The following is a 27,111-nucleotide window of genomic DNA, read 5'->3' as shown; positions in this document are numbered from 1 at the left end:
CTAGGACATGTTGAGATAAAAAGGGAGGAGGCATTGGAGGTTTTGAAAAACATTAAGGTGGACAAGTCCCCAGAGCCAGACAGGGTCTTTCCCAGAATACTGAGAGAGGTGGGGGAAGAAATTGCTGAGGCCTAGGCCAAAATCTTTGTATCCTCTTTAGCCACGGGCGAGGTACCAGAGGATTGGAGAGCAGCTAACATTGTTCCTCTGTTTAAGAAGGGCAGAAGAGAGAATCCAGGAAATTACAGGCCTGTGAGCCTTATATCAGCAGTGGGGAAATTATTGAAGAAGATCCTTAGGGACAGGATGTACTCACGTCTGGAAGAGTTGCTTATTAGCGATAGGCAGTATGGTTTTGTGAAGGGGAGGTCGAGTCTCACAAACTCGATTGAATTCTTTGAGGAAGTAACAAGAAAAACTGACAGGGCAGGGAAGTGGATGTTGTATACATGGACTTCAGTGAAGCCTTCAATAAGGTTCCTCATGGCAGGCTGATACAGAAGGGGAAATCATATGGGATTTGAGGTGAGCTGGTAAAATGGTACAAAACTGGCTTGGGCATAGAAAACAGAGAGTAGTAGTGGAAGGGTATTTTTCTAACCAGAGGTCTGTGACAAGCGGTGTTCCACAAGGATCAGTGCTGGGGTCTCTGCTGTTTGTAATATATATAAATGATTTAGAGGAAAATGTAAGTGGCAATATCGCTGCCGTTCCACTTCCACCAAGAAGTAAACTTGCAGATGATACAAAAATTGGCAGATAGTGAGGAGGATTGTCAGAGGATACAGCAGGATATAAATCGGCTGGAGGCCTGGGCCGAAAGATGGCAGATGGAATTTAACCCAAATTTAAAATTTGGAAGGTCTACTGAAGAAGGAAAGTATACAGTAAATGGTAGAGCCCTTAGAAATATTAGCATGCAGAGAGATCTAGGCATGTAGATCCACTGTAGCCACAGTTCCCTGAAGGTGGCAACTCAGGTGGACAAGGCGTTCAAGAAGGTGTATGGCATGCTGGCCTTCACCGGTTGGGCCGTTGAGTATAGGAATTGGAAAATCATGTTGCAGCTGTATAAGACTTTGGTTAGGCTGCATTTGGAGTATTGTGTACAATTCTGGTCGCCACACTACTGGAAGGATGTTGATGCATTGGAAAGGGTGCAGAAGACATTTACCAGGATGTTGCCTGATTTGGAGGATATGGACTATGAAGAAAGGTTGAACAAACTTGGATTGTTTTCATTGGAGCGTCGGAGGATGAGGGGGAACCTGATAGAGGTTTACAGGATTATGACAGGCTTGGATAGAGTGGATAGTCAGAGTCTTTTTCCGAGGGTCGAAGGATCAATTACTCGGGGGCATTGGTTCAACATGAGAGGGGGAAAGTTTAAAAGAGATGTAAGGGGCAGGTTTTTCATACAGAGGGTGGTGAATGCCTGGAACACGCTGCCACAGGAGGTGGTGGAAGAAGATTCTATAACAACGTTCAAGAGGCATCTGGATAGATATATCAATAGGCAGGTAATAAAAAAGTAAAGTAAAAAGTTTATTTATTAGTCACAAGTAGGCTTACATTAACATTGCAATGAAGTTACTTTGAAAATCGCCCAGTCACCACACTTCAGCACCTGTTCGGGTACACTGATGGAGAATTTAGCATGGCCAATGCACCTAACCAGCAGTCTTTTGGACTGTGGGAGGAAACCGGAGCACCCGGAGGAAACCCACGTAGACACGGGGAGAAGGTGTAGACTCTGCACAGACAGTGACCTAAGCCGAAAATCGAACCCGGGCCCCTGGTGCTGTGAGGCAGCAGTGCTAACCACTGTGCCGACCCAGGATATGGACCAAGTAGAGGCAAGAAAATATTAGATTAGAGAGGCATCTGTGGCGGCACAGACTCGGTGGGCTGAAGGGCCTGTTCCTGAGCTGTACTGTTCTTTGTTCTTTGTGGGAAGGTGGGGTGGTGGCCTACCCGAAGCCCGCTGCCTTTCCACTTCCACCAGAATTAAATTTTAGGACAGGAAGGGCCTTCCTGCCCCGACGTTGCCATTGGGATTAACCCAGCTGCAAGTGGGCCTACTGCCCAATTAAGGTTCAATTAGATCACCCCCTTAACATTCTATACTCAAAAGTATACAAGCCTAGGGCGGGATCTTGTGGGGTCAGGGTACTCGCCTGCTGGCTGGAGATATGGCAAGAGGCATGTGCTGCCACTTTTCAGGAAGGCCTGCCGGACCGCAGACCAATCAGGAAATGGTGAGGCCAACCGTGAGCCTTTCCCTGGAATCAGGACCCCAAAGCCTGGAAGTCACAGTGAGCAAGATGTGCCAGCCAATCAGAGGCCGGCAGCTGTTGTGTTCAGCAGCACAACTGAGAGGGGCGGCACGGTGGCACAGTGGTTACCACTGCTGCCTCACGAGGCTATTTTGCGATATTTGTCTGGTAAACTTGCAACAGGTGCTAAGAATGCAGGATAATAATTTATTGTAGCTAGGGATGTGTTTCTTTGTAGAGTTAATGGATCTTTTGTTTATTTGGGTTCTCCTGGGATTTTAGACGAGGTTATACAGAGTAATGTGGTTAATGGGAGGAGCTAAGCTTGAAGGGAGGAGGTACTATTTCCATTTCATTTTTAAAACAAAGGAAGTTGCTGCCTGGGCTGCTGGAAGAAAACAATGGCTCTCTCTCTCTTAAAAGACCCCTCCGAAAGCTCCAGGGCTGGTAACCTAAGTCACAGCAAGTATACCTGTGTTTTGCTAGCTAATTTTAAAGAGGGGGGTTTAAGTCTATCAGAGTAATAGGGTGAGGATAGGATAGCACTTGGGTGGGATTGTGGCCGATGCAGACTCGATGGGCCGAATGGCCTCCTTCTGCACTGTAGGATCCTATGATAATAATATTGCTTGAATTGGAACTCATAGGATATGTTAAGTTAGGAATTGTATCTTGCCATGTTTATGTACTGTTCAATTGTTAAAAGTTAAGCTAATTCATTTGTTATAGTTAAACTGTGTTATTAAGTAAAGTTTGTTTTGATAAAAGCTTTTCAGCTTGTCAGTGGAATCGTGGCTAAATCGAAAAATCTTATCCTCACACTAATGACAATTTAGAAAATAGTTATAGTCTAGTCTGGCTTCATAATATACCTTGGGGTTTTGGATCTGGTATCCTAACACCAGGAACGTTATTTCTGCTTACCAAATTGAAAGTTACAAAATTAATGGGCAGTAGCTCACCTTTCCCATCAGACCGAATATATCTTTTGAATCCCGCAGCCCTTCTTCGAGGTAACTGATAGCCTTCTTCAAATTACCATTATTGTTATCTGTCAGTTCAATCCATCCTTTAAGTATTAAGATCTGGCAGCATAAACAATATGGAAACTGATGACAAACAGAACACAACAGCTACTGGAAAACTGAAATGAAAATGGAAATGCTGACTTGGGGGAAAAAAAGAGTTCTGACGAAATGTCGTAGGCCCAAAATGATATTTTATGGGACCTGTAAAACCAGGAAATGAGTTGGGTGGGGTATTTATTGTGGATAAATATGAGGTTATCCACTTTGGTAGCAATAATAGGAAGACATTATTTATTTTATTAGTCACAAGTAACACTGCAATGAAGTTACTGTGAAATTCCCCTAGTCGCCACACTCTGGCGCCTGTTCGGGCCAATGCACCTAACCAGAATGTCTTTCAGACTGTGGGAGGAAACTGGAGCGCCCGGAGGAAACCCACGCAGACACGGAGAGAATGTGCAAACTCCACACAGACAGTGACCCAAGCTGGGAATCGAACCTGGGACCCTGGCGCTGTGAAGCAGCAGTGCTAACCACTGTGCCACCGTACAGCCCCAGTTATTATTTGAATGGGTGTAAATTGAGAGAGGTGGATACTCAGCGAGACCTTGGTGTCCCCATGCATTAGTCACTGAAAGTAAGTGCGCAGTAAAGAAGGCAAAGTTGGTCCTCATTGCAAGAGGATTTGTGTATAGGGATAGGGATATTTTACTGCAATTGTATAGGGCATTGTGAGGTTAGGTTAGGTCACACCTGGAGTATTGTGTGCAGTTTTGGTGTCCTTAGCTGAGGAAGGATGTTCTTGCTATAGAGGGAGTACAGCCGAGGCTTACCAGGCTGATTCCTGGGATATGAGGAGAGACTAAGTTGGTGAGCATTATATTCACTGGAGTTTAGAAGAGTGGGAGGGGATCTCATGGAAACATATAAAATTCTAACAGGGTTAGACAGGGTAGATTCAGAAAGAATGTTCCCAATGGTGGGGGAGTCCAGAGCTAGGGGTCATAGTTTGAGGATAAGGGGTAAGTTTTAGAACTGAGGAGAAATTCTTCACCCAGAGGGTGGTGAATGTGTGGAATTCACTACCACAGAATGTAGTTGAGGCCAAAACATTGTCTGATTTCAAGAAGAAATTAAATATAGCTCTTGGGGCTAAAGTGAACAAGAGATATGGGGGAGAAGGGGGGGATCAGGATATTGAATTTGATGATCAGCCATGATCAAAATGAATGGTGGAGCAGGCTTGAAGCGTTGAATGGCCTACTCTTGCTTCTAGTTTCTATGAGACATTGGTGTACACAAACTGGCTGTAGCCTTTGCTAATATAGCAGCAATGACCACAGTTCACAAGTAATGCACTGACTTTGAAGTGCTTTGGGCAATCATGAGATCATGACAAGTTGTGACATAGGCACAGGTTTCTTGCTTTACACAACATAAGTTACATGCCTCCTTTGATCCATCGGAGATTTTCAACAGCCTGTCAATGTGCTGTCTCGCTTCCTCATGCCGATTCACAAACCACAAGAACATACTAGCATAATAGAGTGCTTTATCGCCTGCAGTGTCCTCGCTTTCTCTCAGCTTTGTGTCAAGTTCCTGAATGGCATCCTGATCTTAGAAAGGCAAAACACTCGTTAATCACTTTACGCACCAGGATTTTGTGGCTTTAAAATTTGTATGGAAACTGCATTTCTATAGCACCTTTAGTAAAATATCCTAAGGTACTTCATAGGAGTGTTAGCAACCAAACCTTGGCACTGAGCTGCGTACTTATCTGGCAGGGGTGAGTCTGGCACAAGTCACGAGTGTGATGGAATACTCCCCACTTGCCTGGATGGGTGCAGCTCCAACAACACTCAAGAAGCTTGACACCATCCAGGACAAAGTTGCTCGCTTGATTGCTCCCACATCCACAAACATCCACTCCCTCCACCACCGACACTCAGTAGTGTGTACTATCTACAAGATGCACTGCAGCAATTCACCAAAGATCCTTAGACAGCACCTTCCAAACCCACAACCACTTCCATCTAGAAGGACAAGGGCAGCAGATACATGGGAACACCACCACCTGCAAGTTCCCCTCCAAGTCACTCACCATTCTGACTTGGAAATATATCACCGTTCCTTCGCAGTCACTGGGTCAAAATCCCGGAATTCCCTCCCTAACAGGTGGACTGCAGCGATTCAAGAAGGCAGCTCAGCACCACCTTCTCAAGAGCAACTAGGGATGGGCAATAAATGCTGGTCAGCTGGTGATGCCCATGTCCCATGAATGAATTAAAAAGTCAATGGTCAGGCAGGTTTAGCTCCCAGGCTCGGGCAGAATCAATGACCAGAGTAACCAATGGGGTTCAACCGAGGCATCGCCTGATGCAATTTTTCAAAGCCATTTTGGCCTTTTGACTAAGATTAAATATCAGATCAAGCCCAAGAGGGGTGAAAGCCTCACCTTGTCAGCTTGGATCTTGTTTGTCTCTCTCATGGGGACAATGAGTTGGATTCAATTTGAATTTGGTTTCTTGGATGGAATTTTTTTTTAAAATAGTCGTAAGGACAGATGTCCAAAAAGCTTGGTCAAGGTGGGTCTGAAAGGAGGTGAGAGAGGTAGAGATAATTGCAGAGTTTAGAGTCAAAGCTGCTGAAGACATGGCCACCGATGGTGGGGCGATTAAAATCGGGGATGTGCAAGAGGCTCGAGTTGGAGGGGTGCAGTTCTCTCAGAGGGTTGGAAGGCTGGAGGAGGTTACAGAGCTAGGGAGGGGTGGAGCTCTGGAAGGAATCTGGAAATAAAGATGAGAATTTAAAATGGAGTCATTGCAGGACTGGGAGCCAATGTAGGTGGTGGTAGGTGAATAAGTTTAACCCTACATGAGGAAGAGTGGATGGAGAAAAGACCCCCTCAACCCATTAGGTTTGTTCCTTCCACAGATTACAGACATTGTATACTATTTCACAAAGGAAAATTGTATAAAATCCGACTGCCATAAGACAATCAACACAAACTGCTGAATAATAATTCATATTCCATCACTGAAGGATGGGGAGGCTGTGACGTAATGGTATTGTCACTGGACTAGTTATTCAGTGATCCAGGGTAATTTTCTGGCAATCTGGGTTTGAATCCCACCACGGCGGATGGTGAAATCTGAATTTAATAAAATCTGGAATTAAAAGTCCACTGATGACCACGAACCCATTGTCGATTGCCGTAAAAACCCATCTGGTTCACGAATGTCCATCCAAGAAACCAAATTCAAATTGAATCCAACTCATGGTCAGACTCCAGATCCACAGCAATGTGGTTGACTCTTAAATACCCTCAGGAATGGACAATAAATGCTGGCCCAGCCAGCGATGACCACATCCCATGAACATTGTTTTGAAAAATCACCACTATTGAATCTGAACCTTAGTCGCCTGCAGATTTTTGGTTTTCTTTATGTCAAGTTCCAGAATGGCATCCTGACCTTAGAAAGGCAAAATACTTAAGCCCCAGGAAAGAACTTTTTGTGACTTTGAAGTGTTTATGAAAACTGCATTTTTATAGCATTTTTAAAGTAGTCAGGTGAGAGAAATGAAGCGGGAGGACTTCCAGTTTAGGGGAAAGGCGTTCTGTATTTGATGGGCACAGGTTCTCAGCTCAAAAGATGAAATTGGAGAACGTAAGCTGGTAAGAAAATATTCCAATTTGTGTTGCTTGGATCCACATTGAACTCCACGTTCCATCGTTCTGTCCATTCTTTTAATCTGTGCCTTTTTGTAACATCCTGCTCTCATCTGAACGACTTACTGTGCCTCCCCTTCTGGTGCTGTGGTAACATCCCCTACCCCTGGAGCAGAAGCTCCTAGTTCAAGTCCAACGCCAAGACTTGTTGGCCATAGAAGGAGCATTCAACGCAGTTCAATGGGCTGACAATCAGCTCGGAAATCCTTCCTTCACTATTCCCTGAATGGTAAAAAGTCTGGGTGTAAAGATACGCTAACCACAACAACCGTGCCTCCTAATTTAGTATCATCTTCAAACTTGGACATACAATTCTTTATTCTCTCATCTGGGTTATTGATGCATATGGTGCAAAGCTGATACCCCAGTATAGAGCCCTCAGGAACACTACTTATCACAATCAATTAATCAGAGAGGACAGTCGCTTTGTCCTTACACTGTCTCCTACCTCCCAACTACCTACCAACTCATGTCATGACATTACCTCCAATTCCCTACACGCTCATACTTGTTCATGATCTCTTGTGCAGAACATTATCAAATGTTTCTGAGAATCCATTCAGACAAAATATAAGACACCACTGAACAAACAAAGAACAAAGAACAGTACAGCACAGGAAACAGGCCCTTCGGTCCTCCAAGCCTGTGCCGCTCATTGGTCCAACTAGACCAATCGTTTGTATCCCTCCATTCCCAGGCTGCTCATGTGACTATACAGGTAAGTCTTAAACGATGCCTGCGTGTCTGCCTCCACCACCCTACTTGGCAGTGCATTCCAGGCCCCCACCACTCTCTGTGTAAAAAACGTCCCTCTGATATCTGAGTTATACCTCACCCCTCTCACCTTGAGCCTTGTGATCGTCACCTCCGACCTGTTTCAGGTCCATGACCTTTCAACATAACTGAAGAAAGATCGTTAAGTTGAAACAGTTGGGCGGGATTTTCCAAGACCGGAAATTTCCGCCCGAGGTCGACGGACCTTTAAATGAATTTTCTGTCCCACCCATTACGATTTCCGTGGCAGGCGGGACCAGAAAATCTCACCCTTCGTTTCTCACCACAGATACTGCCGAATATTTCCAACTTTTTGTTTTTATTTTAGACCTCCAGCATCTGCAGGATTTTGCTTTTCTGCGTGGACACTATCCTATCCACCATGTTATCCTCCTGAAAAAAATGCAGTGCGATTTGGCAGACAAAGGCTCTCCATCACAAATTCCTGTGGACTCTCCTTGATCAGTGTTCAATTGTTCAGTCATTCTCTTCCCCAATGACAGATTCGGGCAATCGTCCCACAATTGACAAAGCGACGGGCTTGCCACTTCCTGGGGCCGAATTTCACAAAGGCAGCTGGGACTCTGACAAGGTACAAAGCGGGTCCCCAGCCCACAATTTGGCAGCAGTGGGCCCTGCTTGGCAACTTTGCCAGCCTGCCTGTGGGCCCTCTGTCCAATTAATCATCAATCGCCAATTCGATCAATCGCCAATTGCAGAAATAAGACTTTGTGGAACCAAATGGTAGATAGTCAACATCTTTTCCCAAAGTAGGAGACTCTAAAACTAGAGGGCATAGCTTTAAGGTGAGAGGGAAGAGAAAAGGGTCCAGCGGGGCAATTTTTTCACACACATGGTGGTGAATGTCTGGAACAAGCTGCCAGAGGTAGTAGTAGAGGCGGGTACAACTTTTTCTTTTAAAAAGCATTTAGACAGTTACATGGGTAAGTTGGGTATAGAGGGATATGGCCAAATGTGGGCAATTGGGACTAGCTTAGTGGGTGGCATGGACAAGTTGGGCCGAAGGGCCTGTTTCCATGCTGCAAAACTCTGCCCAGTTACACGTGACTCATTTTAGCTGTGAATAATATACATTCTAGTATAACATAAAACAGTGTACAGAGCAACATAGCTCAGTTGATCTTTCTCGGCACCCTAGTTATGACTGTAACACTACATTCTGCACTCTCTCCTTTCCTTCTCTATATATGGGATGCTTTGTTTGTAGTGCGCAAGAAGCAATACTTTTCACTGTATACTAATACACGTGACAATAATAAACCAAATCAAATCAACTTACCATGAATATCCATGAATTACGACTAATTCACTCGACCGACACCTAGGATTGGGATCGGGGCGTTACCTTATGAGGAAAGGTTGGACTGGCGGGGCCTGTCACCATTGGAGTTTAGAGGATTGAGAGGTGACCTTTTTGAAACATATAAGGGGACTTGACAGGGTGGAGGCTGAATGGATGTTTTCCCTTGTCGGAGGGAATGGTACTGGGGACACAGTTTAAAAATAAGAGGTCTCCCATTTAAGTTGGGGATGAGAAGATTTTTTTTCTCCCTGGAGATTGTGAATCTTTGAAGCTTTCTTCCCCAGAGAGAGGCGGAGGCAGGGTCAACGCAGATTTTAAATTCAGAGGTCGATCAATTCTTGACAAACAAGGGAGTCAAAGGTTATTGGGGGTAGGTGGAATGTAGAGTTTGAGGCCACACTTAGATCAGCAACAATCTATTGAACGGTGGAGCAGGCTAGAGGGGCCAAATGGTCCACTCCAGCTCCGAATTGGCATGTTCGTGTATTATAAAAGGGTAGGAACATAGGAACAGTAGACCATTCAGCCCATCGAGCTTGCTCCGCCATTTATCACAATCATGGCTAATTGGACACTTCAATGCTGTTTACACCCACTTTCCCCATAACCCTTTACAGGAATCATAGAGTCCCTACAGTGCAGAAGGAGGTCATTTGGCCCATTAAGCCTGCACCGACAACAATCCCACCCTGGCCCTATCCCCACAACCCTGCCAATCCACCTGACACTAAGAGTCAATTTAGCATAGCCAATCCACCTAACCCGCACATCTTTGGAGTGTGGGAAGAAACCGGAGCACCTGGAGGAAACCCACACAGACACGGGAAGAACGTGCAAATTCCACACAGAATGTTAGCCAGAAAGTCATCAAAGTGAACAGGATTTGAGAGGCACCTGTATGTTTCTTCAGAAAGCGATCAAAGCAGTGAATCCAATGAATAACTCAGCTCCTCTGTGCCTGTCCACATTTCTTAACAGTTCAAGGTAGGATTAATTGAAAGCATAATAATTCTTGAAGGACCTACCAATTATTGAGCTCTTTCTGTGCGCATAAATGAGGGCAATAATTGAGCACAGTGAAACATTTTGGTTACTCCTGATTGCCTCAAGGAGTCTGATGGTTTCTTGGATTCGGCCTGTAAAAGTAATGGTGCAACTTTTAGTCCAGAGGTGAGGTGCATTCAGTCCACTGAAGCATGTTGCATCTCTTTATTACATTAACTATGCCTTCACTACATCCACCATTACAGCTTGGCTAGCGTGGTAGGCTCTTGCCTCTGAGTCATAGTACATAAGATTTTAAAGTTAAAGGTTATTTATTAGTTGCAAGTAAGGCTTACATTAACGCTGCAATAAAGTTACTGTGAAACTCCCCTTGTCGCCACAGTCCGGTGCCTGTTCAGGTTAATGCACCTAACCAACACGTCTTTCAGACTGTGGGAGGAAAGCGGAGCACCCGGAGGAAACCCACGCAGACACGGGGAAAACATGCAAACTCTGCACAGACAGTGACCCAGCCAGGAATCGACCCCGGGTCCCTAGCGCTGTGAGGCAGCAGTGCTAACCACTGTGCCACCGTGCTGCCCTGGTTCTATCCTAGGGATAGAATCCCTACAGTGCAGAAAGAGGACATTCAGCCCGTCGAGCCTGTACTGACAACAATCCCACCCAGGCTCTATCCCCATAACCCCATTAATTTATCTCCCTGATGTTAAAGGGCAATTTAGCATGGCCAATCAACCTAACCTGCACAACTTTGGACCCATGCATCCCAGAACAAGACTTCAGTATATGATTTAGATTTGCACACTGCAGTACAGCACTGAGGCTGACCTACATTGCTAGCAGTGCTACCCTCTGCACAAGATGTCGAATCTAAAACCACGTCTGCACGTTGAATTGATTACACTGGATGTTAAAGCTCTCAACACCAGCTAGTCAAAATCTAAGGAACTCCCTCCCTAACAGCACTAAATGTGTACCTACACCAGTGTGCTACAGCAATTCAAGAGGGTGGCTCACTACCACTCTCTCAAGAGCAATTAGAGATTGGCAATAAATTCTGGCCTTGTCAAAGATGCTCACATCCCAAAGACAAATAAAAGTTATTTTTTATGTTTATTTATTAGTGCCACAAGTAGGCTTACATTAACACTGCAATGAAGTTACTGTGAAAATCCCCCAGTCACCACACTCCGGCGCCTGTTCGGGTACACTGAGGGAGAATTTAGCATGGCCAATTCACCTAACCAGCACATGTTTTGGACTGTGGGAGGAAACTGGAGCACCCGGAGGAAACCCACACAGACACGGGGAGAATGTGCAAACTCCACACAGACAGTGACCCAAGCAGGAAATCAAACCTCGGTCCCTGGAGCTGTGAGACAGCAGGGCTAACCACTGTGCCACCGCTAAAATATTACTGGAAGTGCGATGGCGCTCAGGCCAACATTCCTTGCTCAATCATTACCTCCATAAAACATATTGGCTGGAATTTTACTGGCCCGCCCGCCATGAGAATCGGAGAGGGCGAGGGGCGGAACATGAGAAGGTCCATTGACCTCGGGAGATGGGATTTTATGGTTTTGGGATGAGCGCAATCATAAAATCCCATCTATTATAGGGTTTATCAGCTCATTTGTTGGTTATATTTTCCCACAAAAGAACAGCCACTGCACAGGAAAATAATTAATTGCTTGTGGAGCTCAGATTAATTTTCATTGAAGTGTTCTATTTATTGAACTTAGAACCATAGAACCACAGAAAATTACAGCTCAGAAACAGGCCTTTTGGCCCTTCTTGTCTGCGCCGAACCATTTTATGCCTAGTCCCACTGACCTGCACTTGGACCATATCCCTCCACACCCCTCTCATCCATGAACCCATCCAAGTTTTTCTTAAATGTTAAAAGCATTTACCACTTTATCCGGCAGCTCATTCCACACTCCCACCACTCTCTGCGTGAAGAAGCCCACCCTAATATTCCCTTTAAACTTTTCTCCTTTCACCCTTAACCCATGCCCTCTGGTTTTTTTCTCCCCTAGCCTCAGCGGAAAAAGCCTGCTTGCATTCACTCTATCTATACCCATCAAAATCTTATACACCTCTATCAAATCTCCCCTCATTCTTCTACGCTCCAGGGAATAAAGTCCCAACCTATTCAATCTCTCTCTGTAACTCAGCTTCTCAAGTCCCGGCAACATCCTTGTGAACCTTCTCTGCACTCTTTCAATCTTATTTACATCCTTCCTGTAACTAGGTGACCAAAACTGTACACAATACTCCAAATTCGGCCTCACCAATGCCTTATATAACCTTACCATAATACTCCAACTTTTATACTCGATACTCCGATTTATAAAGGCCAATGTACCAAAGGCACTCTTTACGACCCTATCCACCTGTGACGTCACTTTTAGAGAATTCTGTACCTGTATTCCCAGATCCCTCTGTTCAACTGCACTCTTCAGAGTCCTACCATTTACCCTGTACGTTCTTCTTTGGTTTGTCCTTCCAAAGTGCAATATCTCACACTTGTCTGCATTAAATTCCATTTGCCATTTTTCAGCCCATTTTTCTAGTTGGTCCAAATCCCTCTGTAAGCTTTGAAAACCTTCCTCACTGTCCACTACACCTCCAATCTTTGTATCATCAGCAAACTTGCTGATCCAATTTACCACATTATCATCCAGATCATTGATATAGATGACAAACAACAATGGACCCAACACCGATCCCTGCGGCACACCACTAGTCACAGGCCTCCACTCAGAGAAGCAATCCTCCACAACCACTCTCTGGCTTCTTCCATTGACAGTAAGAAGTCTCACAACACCAGGTTAAAGTCCAACAGGTTTATTTGGTAGCAAATACCATAAGCTTTCGGAGCAATGCTCCTTCGTCAGATGGAGTGGAATGGTTCTTCCATTGAGCCAGTGTCTTATCCAATTTACTACCTCCCCATGTATACCTAGCGACTGAACCTTCCTAACCTCCCATGATGGACCTTGTCAAAGGCCTTGCTGAGGAGACATGACTAAATTGTGAAAGGGGAAATAGATTGTGATGCCCGCTGATATATCAATCACTAGAAAACTAATGCACTGACACAAAATGCGATTTTAAAAAGTTGACAAAGTGTTGGCCTCTGTCTCAAGGGAGTTGGATGTTTACAGGAACAGACCCTTTGACCAAACTGGCCTGTGCTGATCTTCATGTTCCACATAAACATCTTCCACCTCTATTTATCTCAGCATATCAGCATGCTCTTCTATTTTATTTCTCCCTCGTGTACTTATTTAGCTTTCCCTTAAATGCATCTAAAAGCACTCTTCCCTCTTTTCCTGAAGGCATTAACTTTAGTATTTTGCCTGAGTTATTCTTGACACTTCGTGCCGCTTATCACTGTGTGGCCAAATTCCCCTCCAACTTGATTTTCAAGTTTGCTGATGACACCACCGCAGTGGGTCGGATCTCAAACAATGACGAGACAGAGTACAGGAAAAGGACAGAGAATCTGAACTGGTGCGGCAACAATAATCTCTTCCTCAATGTCAACAAAACGAAGGAGACAGTCATCGACTTCAGGAAGCGTAGTGGAGGACATGCCCCTGTCTACATCAATGGGGATGAAATAGAAATGGTCGAGAGCTTCACGTTTTAGCTGTCCAGATCACCAACAACCTGTCCTGGTTCCCCCATGCCAACACTATAGTTAAGAAAGCCCACCAACACCCCTACTTTCTCAGAAGACTAAAGAACTTTGGCATGACCGTTATGGCTCTCACCAACTTTTACAGATGCACCATAGAAAGCATTCTTTCTGGTTGCATCACAGCTTGGTATGGCTCCTGCTCTGCCCAAGACCTCAATAAACTACAAAGAGTCATGAATGAAGCCCAGTCCATCACTCAAACCAGCCTCCCACCCATTGACATTGTCTACACCTCCCGCTGCCTCAAAAAACCAGCCAGCATAATGAAGGACCCCACGCACCCCGGACATACACTCTTCCACCTTCTTCCATTGGGAAAAAGATACAAAAGTCTGTGGACACGTACCAACCGACTCAAGAATAGCTTCTTCCCTGCTGCCATCAGAATTTTGAATGGACCTACCTCGCCTTAAATTGATCTTTCTCTACACCCTAGCTATGACTGTAACACTACATTCTGCACTCTCTCCTTTCCTTCTCTATGAACGGTATGCTTTGTCTGTATAGCGCGCAAGAAACAATACTTTTTATTGTATACTAATACATGTGACAATAATAAATCAAATCAAATCAGCGGGTTATTTGGCTGTAGGAGGCCTCACTTACTCTCTCATAGGAACATAGGAATAGGGGTAGAAGTGGGCAAATTCAGCCCTTCGAGTCTGCTCCGCCATTCAATCAGATCACGGCCAATCTCTCCCTGGTCTCAAATCCACCTCCCCTCCTGTTCCCTATATCCCTCTTTTCCTTTTTTTTTAGAAATAAGTCTATCTCCCTTTTGAAACCATTCAACAATTCAGACTCCACCGGGCAGCGAGTTCCACAAATTCATACCCTCTGCGAGAAGTAGTTCCTCCTCATCTCAGTTTTAAATCTACCACCTCTCAACGTATACCTGTGACCTCTTTGTTTGAGATTGCCCCATAAGAGGAAACATTTGGTCGACATTTATTAATTCCTTTTAAAATGTTATATACCTCGATCAGATCCCCTCTCATCTTTCTAAACTCTAGCAAGCCCAAGCTCTCCTCATACATCAATCGCTTCATCCCCAGAATCAATCTGGTGAACTTCCTCTGAACTGTCTCCAATGCCACCAAATCCTTCCTCAAATAAGGAGGCCAAATCTGGGCACTAAAACCAGATGTGGTCTCACTAACGCCCTATACAATTGCAGTCACAGAGGCCCATTGCCAGTAGGGATGAGCTGGTGTTCAGAATTGGGGATTAAACCCAGGAGCAGCGTTCCTATCACAAAGCCGCCCAAGGTCATCAAAATCAGCCCAGGGCAGGAATTGAACTTGGGAATCATAAAAATGGGAGGAAGTTAAGCTTCAGTCATTTGGAGCCTTGGCCAGATCCTATGTGAAGTACAGCATTCAGTGTTGGACACTGTACCACAGCAGTGCTATGTTGGCTTACGGAAACTGTTGAGTGTCAGCGTCAGTTTAGCAGTAACACTGTCACATTTAGGTCATACTGTAATTACACTCTGTGTCGCTATAATGCCGATAGCTCCTCTCCCTTACATCCAATGGTCACTACATCGCCCATTGTGTTCACTCATCCCTTGAGAATCCATAAATACTATACCGACCAATAGGAACAGGAGTAGGCCATTCAGCCCCTCAAGCAGGCTCCACAATTCAATCAGGTCGTGGCTGATCTTCAACCCAACACCATCTTCCTACACTATCCCTTGATATCATTGGTGTCTAGAAATCTATCAAAGAATCATAGAATCCCTACAGTGCAGAAGGAGGCCGTTTGGCCCATCGAGCCTGCACCGACTCTCTGATAGAGCATCTTACCCAGACCCAGCCCTTGCCCTATCCCACTAACCCCATGCATTTACTCCACTAATTCCCCTAACCTGCACATCTTTGGACTGTGGGAGGAAACTGGAGCATCCGGAGGAAACCCACACAGACACGGGGAGTACATGTAAACTCCACACAGTGTCCCGAGGCTGGAATTGAACCCTGATCCCCAGCGCTATGAGGTGGCAGTGCAGATCAATATCTGCTTTGAACATATTAATTAAGGAATACTTTTATTGATATAACAGAAAGAAGTTGTATCGATATCACCTCATTGTGTTGAAATGTCTCCAATTGCTTCATTTAATGAATTACTTTTGAGATCCATTGACTTATTTCCGATGCTGTCTTAATAATTGGTAAAACCTAGTCACACATCTGAATTACTCTTGGTGTGTTTATTGGCTTTACACCCTAGTTACCAGCTCAGTTTCATTTTCATCAGTGTTTATTGAACTGATGGAAAAGTGGGTGAGTTCCATCATTGTTTTTATATCTCCTTCTTACCTCAGCATAGAATGGGCCAAATCTTGTGGGAGACTGGCAGCATCCTAACAATGCAAGCCATTATTAATGTGCAAGTTTAGGGAACTAAGTGACAGGTCGTGCATTGTGAATCCCCGAGGATGTGCCGTGCTGGACTATTTCCGCTGTTTCCTTGGGACCAATGGCAACTTGCCCAACAACCTCTCCATTATTTGCAGGGGCTCTTGCTGGATTTGCACATTCATTGTCCATTACACTCACTGCAGAAATTAGCATTGTAACTCAGTCAGCACTAGTGAATAAGGAAGATGAGTCGAGGGCACAGGCAGAGATTTGGAGGCATGATAAGATAACGAGGGCTGAAACATGGCTTTATAAAGGGAGCAGGAATAGCGGATCATAGTTCATGGTTGCAGGATTTTCAGGTGAAGTAGAGACGGTGGATTAAAAAAGAAGGGGTCACAATATTAGTTAAACAATTACAGCTGTGAGGAAGGATGAAATACTACTTGGATCATCAAATGATGCCATGTGGGTTTAACTGAAGACAGAAAAGATGGAATCACCTGGGAGGGTACTATCACCCCCCCGACAATCAGAGTGGGCGGCACAGTGGCACACTGGTTAGCACTGCTGCCTCAGAGCGCCAGGGACCTGGGTTTGATTACTGGCTTGGGTCAATGTCTGCGCAGAGTCTGCACGTTCTCCCTGTGTCTGCGTGGGTTGTTCCGGATGCTCCATTTCCTCCCACAGTCCAAAAGACGTGCTGGTTAGGTGCATTGGCCGTGCTAAATTCTCCCTCAGTGTACCCGAACAGGCACCGGAGTGTGGCGACTAGGGGATTTTCATAGTAACTTCATTGCAGTGTTAATGTAAGCCTACTTGTGACACTAATAAACAAACTTTAATTGTTGTTAGAGATCTCACCATGTTAACTTTTTTAAAATTCTTGCTAATTTCCTTTTTTGTCTTTTCTCTGTCTCTTTCTCTTGGCTCAGACTTTTGTGTCTTCTCTTTATTTCATTTTCTGTACCTGTCTCTAATTTAACCTTTTTTTTGTCGTTCCTCTGATTCTTTCTAAATCCCTAAATCTCATTAATTAAGGTCAATTGTCGGTCCCATTGTTCACTAAGGTCCAAGATGCCTCAATGCGCCATCAACACCTTAGACCTCCGATGCATTCCGGTGCAAAATATTTCCAAGCTGAAAAGTGAAGGGAAAGGCATAAAGGTGTGTGTGGTGCGATCCTTGGGAGTCCTTGTTCAAGATTCTCTTATGGTTAACATGCAGGTTCAGTCAGCAGTTGGGAAGGCAAATGGAATGATCGCATTCATGTCGAGAGGGCTAGAATGCAAAAGCAGGGATGTATTTCTGAGGCCGTATAAGGCTCTGGTCAGACCCCATTTGGAGTATTGTGAGCAGTTTTGGGCCCCATATCTAAGGAAGGATGTGCTGGCCTTGGAAAGGGTCCAGAGGAGGTTCACAATAATGATCCCTGGAATGAAGAGCTTGTCGTATGAGGAATGGTTGAGAACTCTGAGTCTGTAGTCGTTGGAGTTTAGAAGGGTGAGGGGGGAATCTTATTGAAACTTAGCGGATACTGCAAGGCCTGGATAGAGAGGACATGGAGAGGATGTTTCCACGAGTAGGAAAAACTAGAACAAGAGGGCACAACCTCAGGCTAAAGGGACGATCCTTTAAAACAGATGAGGAGGAATTTCTTCAGCCAGAGAGTGGTGAATCAATGGATCTCTTTGCCACAGGAGGCTGTGGAGGCCAGGTCATTGAGTGTCTTTAAGACAGAGATAGATACGTTCTTGATTAAGAAGGGGATCAAGGGTTATGGGGAAAAGGCAGGAGAATGGGGATCAGAAAAATATCAGCCATGATTGAATGGCGGAGCAGACGTGATGAGCCGAGTGGCCTAATTCTGCTCCTATGTCTTATCGTCTTCACTCCAGTAATATTTAGTCTAATCTATTGTCATCACTCTAATGGATGTTGTCTATATGGACTTTAGTAAAGCGTTTGACAAAGTCCCTCATGGTAGGCTAGTGAAAAAGGTTGGATCCCATGGGATAAAGGGGGAGGTGGCTAGATGGGTGGAGAATTGGCTTGGTCATAGAAGACAGAGGGTGGTAGTGGAAGGGTCTTTTTCCGGCTGGAGGCCTGTGACTAGTGGTGTACCGCAGGGCTCTGTATTGGGACCTCTGCTGTTTGTGATTTATATAAATGATCTGGAAGAAGGAGTAACTGGGGTGATCAGTAAGTTTGCGGACGACACAAAACTGGCAGGACTTGCAGATAGTGAGGAACATTGTCAGAGGCTACAGAAGGATATAGATAGGCTGGAAATTTGGGCAAGGAAATGGCAGATGGAGTTCAATCCTGATAAATGCGAAGTGATGCATTTTGGTGGGAATAATGTAGGGAGGAGCTACACGATAAATGGAAGAACCATAAAGGGTGTAGAGATGCAGAGGGACCTGGGTGTGCAAGTCCACAGATCTTTGAAGGTGACGTCACAGGTGGAGAAGGTGGTGAAGAAGGCATATGGCATGCTTGCCTTTATAGGACGGGGCATAGAGTATAAAAGTTGGGGTCTGATGTTGCAGATGTATAGAACGTTGGTTCGGCCGCATTTGGAATACTGCGTCCAGTTCTGGTCGCCACACTACCAGAAGGACGTGGAGGCTTTGGAGAGAGTACAGAGGAGGTTTACCAGGATGTTGCCTGGTATGGAGGGGCTTGGTTATGAGGAGAGATTGGGGAAACTGGGGTTGTTCTCCTTGGAAAGACGGAGGATGAGGGGAGACTTAATAGAGGTGTATAAAATTATGAAAGGCATAGATAGGGTGAACGGTGGGAAGCTTTTCCCCGGGTCGGTGGTGACGTTCACGAGGGGTCATAGGTTCAAGGTGAAGGGGGGGAGGTTTAACACAGATATCAGAAGGACATATTTCACACAGAGGGTCGTGGGGGCCTGGAATGTGTTGCCGGGCAAGGTGGTGGAGGCGGACACACTGGGAACGTTTAAGACTTATCTAGACAGCTATATGAACGGAGTGGGAATGGAGGGATACAAAAGAGTGATCTAGTTTGGACCAGGGAGCGGCGCGGGCTAATTGTTCCTGGTTTCTCGTTTCAAGGCTTCATTCTACGATCATCTTGCTGGTGCCAGTACAGAGTGATACTGCGGATAGTTGGGAACCTGTCTCGGGGGCAGGGGATTCATATGGTGTTCGTGGAAGTGGAAATGACTAGGGTTGGGAAGCATTTTCCGATCGGGGCCATTGTGATCTCCTGGACTCGTTTCGATCGCCTCAGGGGGTCGGAGAGGAATTTCCCAGATTTTTTTTTCCCCATATTGGCCCTGGGGTTTTTCACTCTGGGTTTTCGCCTCTCCCTGGAGATCACATGGTCTGGAATGGGGGGGTGGGGGTAAGTTAATAGGTTGTAATGAACAAAGCATCGTAGCTGTGAGGGACAGCTCGGTGGATAGGATATTGGTATGTAGATAGGCTGGAAAATTGGGTGGGGATCCTGGATTCAGGATTCAATCCTGGACTGGGGAGCGGCGCGGGCTTGGAGGGCCGAAGGGCCTGTTCCTGTGCTGTATTGTTCTTTGTTCTTTGTTCTTTGTTAATCCCACCTAGAATTTGTAGATAACCCATTGTTAATCCATCCGTTTGTTTATGAGCAAATTCAAACCATGTTATTTGATTTGGCGCCTTCTAATAATTCATCTTGCTTGATTGTAATTTATCCCGAAGATAAAGTTCCCCTTCTTCCACCTCTGCCTTTTCAAATGGAATTTATTCCTATCATCTGGGATGAGCCACCATTCTGTGGCATTAAAGTTATTGCCACCTATTGCCACATTACAGCAGTAACTACATCAAAATAAATTAATTGGCTGTACTTTGGGATGGCCTGAGGTTGCAGGAGACACTTGATAAATGCAAGTCCTTAAACTTTTTATTCAAGGGGCTGGAGAAATGTGTGGTTCCAGCCCGAACGCACTCTTATCTGACCAGGCTGCTTCCTGGAAATGTGAAGCCAACAAATGCTTTACCTCGACAACAGGGAGTTAGAGGCTGGGTGAGGTTTTGAAATTAGAAAGGAGAAAGTACAGCAGAAAATAGATCCACACCAGCCATAGTGTTCCTACAGTGCGCAAGGAAGCCATTCTGACCGTCATGTCTGCATCAACTCTCTGAAAGAGCATCTTACCCAGGCCCATTCCCTGCCCTATCCCTGTAACTTTGCGTATTTACCATGGCCAATCCACCATGCACATCTTTGAACAAAGAAAATCACAGCACAGGCACAGGCCCTTCGGCTCTCCAAGCTCCACCGACCATGCTGCCCGACTTAACTAAAACCCCCTACCCTTCCGGGGACCATATCCCTCCATTCCCATCCTATTCGTGTATTTGTCAAGACGCCCCTTAAAAGTCCCTATCGTATCTGCTTCCACTAACTCCCCACCTCCCCCCCCCGGTTCCAGGCACCCACTACCCTCTGTAAAAAACCTGCCTCGTGCATCTCCTTTAAACCTTGCCCCTCGCACCTCAAACCTATGCCCCTGAGTAATTGACTCTTCCACCCTGGGAAAAAGCTTCTGACTATCCACTCTGTCTATGCCCCTCATAATCTTGTAGACTTCTATCAGGTCGCCCCTCAACCTCTGTCATTCCACTGAGAACAAACCAAGTTTCTCCAACCGCTCCTCATAGCTAATGCCCTCCATACGAGGCAACATCCTGGTAAATCTTTTCTGTACCCTTTCCAAAGCCTCCACATTCTTCTGGTAGTATGGCGACCAGAATTGAACACTATATTCCAAGTGCGGCCTAATTAAGATTCTATAAAGCTGCAACTTGCCAATTTTTAAACTCAATGCCCCGGCCGATGAAGGCAAGCATGCTGTATGCTTCTTGGCTACCTTCTCCACCTGCGTTGCCACTTTCAGTGACCTGTGTACCTGTACACCCAGATCCCTCTGCCTATCACTACTCTTCAGGGTTCTGCCATTTACTGTATATTTCCTATCTGTATTAGACCTTCCGAAATGCATTACCTCACATTTGCCCGGATTAAACTCCATCTGCCATCTCTCCGCCCAAGTCTCCAACTGATCTATGTCCTGCTGTATCCTCTGATGGTCCTCATCACTCTCTGCAAATCCACCAACCTTTGTGTCATCCGCAAACTTACTAATCAAACCAGTTACATTTTCCTCCAAATCATTTATATATATTACAAACAGCAAAGGTCCCAGCACTGATCGCTGAGGAACACCACTTGTCACAGCCCTCCATTCAGAAACGCACCCTTCCACTGCTACCCTCTGTCTTCTATGACTGAGCCAGTTCTGTATCCACCTTGTCAGCTCACCTCTGATCCCATGCGGCTTCACCTTCTGCACCAGTCTGCCATGAGGGATCTTGTCAAAGGCCCTACTGAAGTCCATGCAGACAACATCCACTGCCCTACCCTTATCAATCATCTTCGTCACTTCCTCAAAAAACTTGATCAAGTTGGTGAGACACGACCTCCCCTTCACAAAACCATGCTGCCTCTCGCTAATACGTCCACTTATTTCCAAGTGGGAGTAAATCCTGTCTCGAAGAATCCGCCCCAATAATTTCCCTCCCACTGATATAAGGGTCACCGGCCTGTAGTTTCCTGGATTATCCTTGCTACCCTTCTTAAACAAAGGAACAACATTGGCTATTCTCCAATCCTCTGGGACCTCCCCTGTAGTGTGGAGATGCCGGCGTTGGACTGGGGTGAACACAGTAAGAAGTCTCACAACAGGAGCAGCGCTCCGAAAGCTTATGGTATTTGCTACCAAATAAACCTGTTGGACTTTAACCTGGTGTTGTGAGACTTCTTACTGTGACCTCCCTTGTAGCCAGTGAGGATACAAAGATTTCTCTCAAGGCCCCAGCAATTTCCTCCCTTGCCTCTCTCAGTATTCTGGGGTATATCCCATCAGGCCCTGAGACTTGTCTACCTTAATGTTTCTCAATAACCCCAATACCTCCTCCTTTTTGATCTCAACATGACTCAAACTATCTACACATCCTTTCCCAGACTCATCATCCACCAAGTCCTTCTCTTTGGACTCATAGATCAGCATTTCCCGAGTCTTCCCAATCAATGAAACTCAATGAAAATCATGGAAGGAAGCAGGTGATTGGATGAGGCATTTCCGACATTACGTTGATGACATAAGATATTGAGATCCCACTTACAAAGTACATCATGGGCTGTACGTTTTGGGGATGTACTGATGTCATGAAAAGCTCTATATCAGTGCAAGTTGGCTGAGATAGACAGACTTTTAATCAGTAAGGGAATCAAGCATTATGGGGATAAGGCGGGACTGTGGATTATCATATCAGATCAGTCGTGATCTCATTGAATGGTGGAGCAGACGCGATGGGCTGAATGGTCTCCTTCTGCTCCTACATCCGATGTTCTTTAACTTTTGTCAATACTGTATGTTGAACAATGGAATCCAAGTCCACTTCATTCTCATATACGTAACAATGCGAGCTTCTGCGCTTTGCTATGCTGCTGGAGAGGGATGCCTATTTGAAGCAAACACCAAAGCTTTTATTTTATTTTATATTTATTAGTGTCACAAGTCGGCTTACATCAACACTGCAATGAGGTTACTGTGAAAATCCCCAGTCGCCACACTTTGGCCCCTGTTCGGGTAACACCGAGGGAGAATTTAGCATGGCCAACGCACCTAACCAGCACGTCTTTCAGACTGTGGGAGGAAACCGGAGCACCCGGAAGAAACCCACGCAGACACGGGGAGAACGCGCAGACTCCGCACAGACGGTAACCCAAGCCGGGAGTCGAACCCTGGTCCCTAGCACTGTGGAACAGCAGTGCTAACCACTGTGCCACCGTGCCGCCCCTAGCTTGAGGGAAATGCACTTTATTTACTTCTTAGATGCACAGTTGTGGGAAAAGGGGGCATTTTCTCCAACTGCACAACCAAGCACTGAAAAGAAAAGGGGAAAGACTTGCATTTATGTAGCGACTTTTACAACCTCAGGATTTTACAGGTAGTGAATTCCATATGAAGTACAGTCACTTTTGTCAGAGGCCGCAGCCCAATTGGTCAAAAGTCATCATACAGATGAAACTGAGCATGGAATGATCACACGTCTGCAAAGGAGAATCACCCGATTCTCCTCACGTTCAGAACCATGGACAGAACAGTGATGCAGACTCTGTTAAGAATGACTGATCTTCTTGGCACAGCTTTCCTCTGCACGTTCTGTCCAGAAAATGGTTTATGCCCAAGCACTAAGGATGAATGATCTGCCCACAAGGTCTGGAAAGCCCGGGGTGCCGTCTTAGAAAGGTATATATTTTTTTTAACCTTCCATTAAATTCGCGAAGGCTTTGAAGAAAATCAGCACAGGCTTGTTACAGCAGTCCAGCAACCCTTCATTAGCAGCGTTCAGTACATGGTGGAAATAGTTTTCCTGACTGTAGTAAGCGACCGTTGCCTGAAATCAAAGCAAGAAGAAAAAGACGACAAGTTAAGAACATGAAGGGTGCAACAGCGCACAGGACGTTATACATTCGGTGATATATTATTCAGTGGTATTCTCTGAACAAACATTCTCTCCATGTATATCACGTATTACAGTATGGAAACAGGGCCAATGGGTCCAAATGGAATAAAATGGATGACTTGGCTGCACGGATAGAATGTAAAGGGATATGATATAGTTGGGATGATGGACACATGTCCCCAAGGATGGGAACTGAACGTTGATGGCCATTCAGTAACAGGACACAGGTACAGATGGTTAAGGGACTCCACGGGGATTATGGCAGTTGCCCTGAAAAGGGGTGGGGGAAGGGGAGGAGGTGGGGGGGGGGCAAGAAGGAGAGCTGGAACGGAGAATCCTTCAGGGCAACTGCCATAATCCCCAGGCAGTCCCTTACCCATCTGTACCTCTGTTCTGCCATTCACACATTCTAATCACTTAATGGACACTTTTAGCACTTTCTCAGCCTTCTGTATCCTCATTTACATTCCCTTTGTCCCATTCCACCCCCATCCCCCACTCTCTTAGTATAAATCTCTGCTGATTTTCTTTGCTTTGACCCTTTGTCAGAGCTAATCTAGACTCGAAACGTTGGCTCTATTCTCTCCCCACAGACGCTGTCAGACCTGCTGAGATTTTCCAGCATTTTCTGTTTTGGTTTCAGATTCCAGCATCTGCAGTATTTTACTTTTATCTGAGGGCTATTCAGTGTTTAGGGACGACAAACAGAAAGGAAAAGGTGGTGGTGACGTATTGTTGATTAAAGGAGATATTGATACGATATTGAGGAAAGATATCGGCATAGATGATGTGGAATCTGTATGGGTCGAGTTCAGAAACACCAAGGGGCAAAAGATATTCATGGGAGTGGCATACAGATCATCAAACTGCAGTGATAATGTTGGGAATAGCATTAGATAGGAAATCAGAGATGCATGTGTTCAAGGAACATCTGTGATGATGGGTGACTTTAATCTGCATATAGATTGGGTGAGTCAAATTCATCACAGTACAACAGAGGAAGAATTTCTGGAGTGTATATGGGATGTTTTCTGGACTAATACATTGAGGAACCAACAAGGGAACAGGCCATCCTGGATGGTATTGTGCAATGAGAAAGGATTCGTTGGCAATTTAGTTGTGAGAGAACCCTTGGGGACAAGTGACCATAATATGGTAGAATTCTTTGTCAAGGTGTATGCTTAATTCAGAGACCAGGGGTCCTGAATCTCAATAAAGGTAACTATGATGGTACAAGGTATGAATTGGCCATGATGGATGGGGAAACATTACTGAAAGGAAGGACAGTAGACAGGCAATGGCAGGCATTCAAAGAATGAATAGGCGAACTCCAGAAGTTGTTTATTCCTTTTTGGCACAAGAGTGGAAAGAAAATTGTGGCCAAACCATGGCTTACAAGGGAAATTAAAGACTGTATTAGATTCAAAGAAGAAGCATACAGAAGAAGGGGTTTTTCACAGTAACTTCATTGCAGTGTTAATGTAATACTTTTCACTGTATACAAATACTTGTGACACTAATAAATAAACTTTTAAAAAACTTTAACAAATTGGCAAAAAAAAGCAATAGACCTGAGGATTGGGAGCAGTTTAAATTTCAGCGAAGGAGAACAAAGGGATTGATTAAGGAGAAAATAGAGTCTGAAAGTAACATGATGGGGAACATACTTTGATTTGATTTGATTTTTTATTGTCACATGTATTTGTATACAGTGAAAAGTATTGTTTCTTGCGCGCTATACAGACAAAATATACCGTTCACAGAGAAGGAAACAAGAGAGTGCAGAATGTAGTGTTACAGTCATAGCTAGGGTGCAGAGAAAGATCAACTTAATGCAAGGTTAGTCCATTTAAAAGTCTGACAGCAGCAGGGAAGAAGCTGTTCTTGAGTTGGTTGGTACGTGATCTCAGACTTTTGTATCTTTTTCCCGATGGAAGAAGGTGGAAGAGAGAATGTCCGGGGTGCGTGGGGTCCTTAATTATGCTGGCTGCTTTGCCGAGGCAGCGGGAAGTGTAGACAGAGTCAATGGATGGGAGGCGTGATGGATTGGGCTACATTCGAGACCTTTGTAGTTCTTTGCGATCTTGGGCAGAGCAGGAGCCATACCAAGCTGTGATACAACCAGAAAGGAGGCTTTCTATGGTGCATCTGTAAAAGTTGGCGAGAGTCGTAGATGACATGTCAAATTTCCTTAGTCTTCTGAGAAAATAGAGGCATTAGTGGGCTTTCTTAAATATAGTGTCGGCATGGGGGGACCAGGACAGGTTGTTGGTGATCTGGACACCTAAAAACCTGAAGCTCTCAACCCTTTCTACTTCATCACCATTGTCCTTTATGCTTCCTGATGTCGATGACAATCTCCTTCATTTTGTTGACATACAAGATAATACAATTAATTACCCCTTCCAAGCTGACTATAAATGTAAAGAGAAAAAGATTGATAAAAATGAATGTAGGTGCCTTCCGGTCAGAAATGGGGGAATTCATAATGAGGAACAAAGAAATCGCTGAGGAACTAAATTCATACTTTGCATCTGTCTTCACAATGGAAGACATGAATAATGTACCAGAAGTTCTGAGAAACAGAAGTTTTAGTGAGGAGCTGAAGGAAATCAGTATTAGTAGAGAAACTTAGGAAAATTAATGGGACTGAAGGTGGATAAATGATAATCTTCATCCCAGAGTATTTAAGGAAGTGGTCCTGGAAATAGTAGATCCATTGGTAGTCATTTTCCAAAATTCTTTGGACTCTGGAATGGTTCCCACAAATTGGAGGGTAGCTAATGTAAGCCCACTACTCAAAGAGATAGAGAGCAAACAGGGAATATTAGATCAGTGAGCCTAACGTCTGTCGTAGGGAAGTTGCTCGAGTCCATTGTCAAGGATTTCATAGCACAGCATTTGGAAGGCAGTGGTATAATCAGTTAAAATCAGCATGGATTTACGAAAGGGAAATCATGCTTGATGAATCTATTGGAATTCTTTGAGGTTGTAACTAGTAGAGTTGACCAAGGAGAACCAGTGGATGGTGGTTTACTTAGACTTTCAGAAGGCTTTCAACAAGGTCTCACCTAGCAGATTACAATGTAAAGTCAAAGCACATGGGATTATGTGTAGTGTCTTGAGATGACTAGCAGTAGGGAGGAAGCAAAGAGTTGGAATAAATGGGTCTTTTTCCGATTGGCTGGCCGTGACCTTGTGGAGTACCACAGGGCTCTGTGCTGGGACCCCAAATGTTCACGATATATATTGATTTGGAAGGGGTAATTAATTGCATTATCTTCAAATTTGCAGATGATACAAGGTTCGGTGGGAGGGTGAGCTGTGAGGAGGGTGCAGAGATACTTCA

General features: G+C 44.9%; 1 protein-coding gene across 1 annotated transcript in view; it reads right to left on the bottom strand.

The window, feature by feature from the left end:
- The window catches only part of ttc21a (tetratricopeptide repeat domain 21A), a 113,869-nt gene that overhangs the window by 83,616 nt on the left and 3,142 nt on the right, over positions 1–27,111 (bottom strand). Inside the window, exons 2-5 of the mRNA XM_078229672.1 lie at positions 23,564–23,693; positions 10,158–10,268; positions 4,754–4,920; positions 3,239–3,361 (exon numbers count right to left, since the gene is read on the bottom strand). Coding sequence (XP_078085798.1) covers positions 3,239–3,361; positions 4,754–4,920; positions 10,158–10,268; positions 23,564–23,693 — 531 coding nt within the window. The remainder of the gene's footprint in view (positions 1–3,238; positions 3,362–4,753; positions 4,921–10,157; positions 10,269–23,563; positions 23,694–27,111) is intronic.

Source organism: Mustelus asterias, chromosome 2, assembly GCF_964213995.1.
Source record: "Mustelus asterias chromosome 2, sMusAst1.hap1.1, whole genome shotgun sequence".
Classification (NCBI taxonomy): domain Eukaryota; kingdom Metazoa; phylum Chordata; class Chondrichthyes; order Carcharhiniformes; family Triakidae; genus Mustelus; species Mustelus asterias.
The sequence above is the reverse complement of the archived record's forward strand: the minus strand, read 5'-3'. Positions and strand labels throughout refer to the sequence as shown.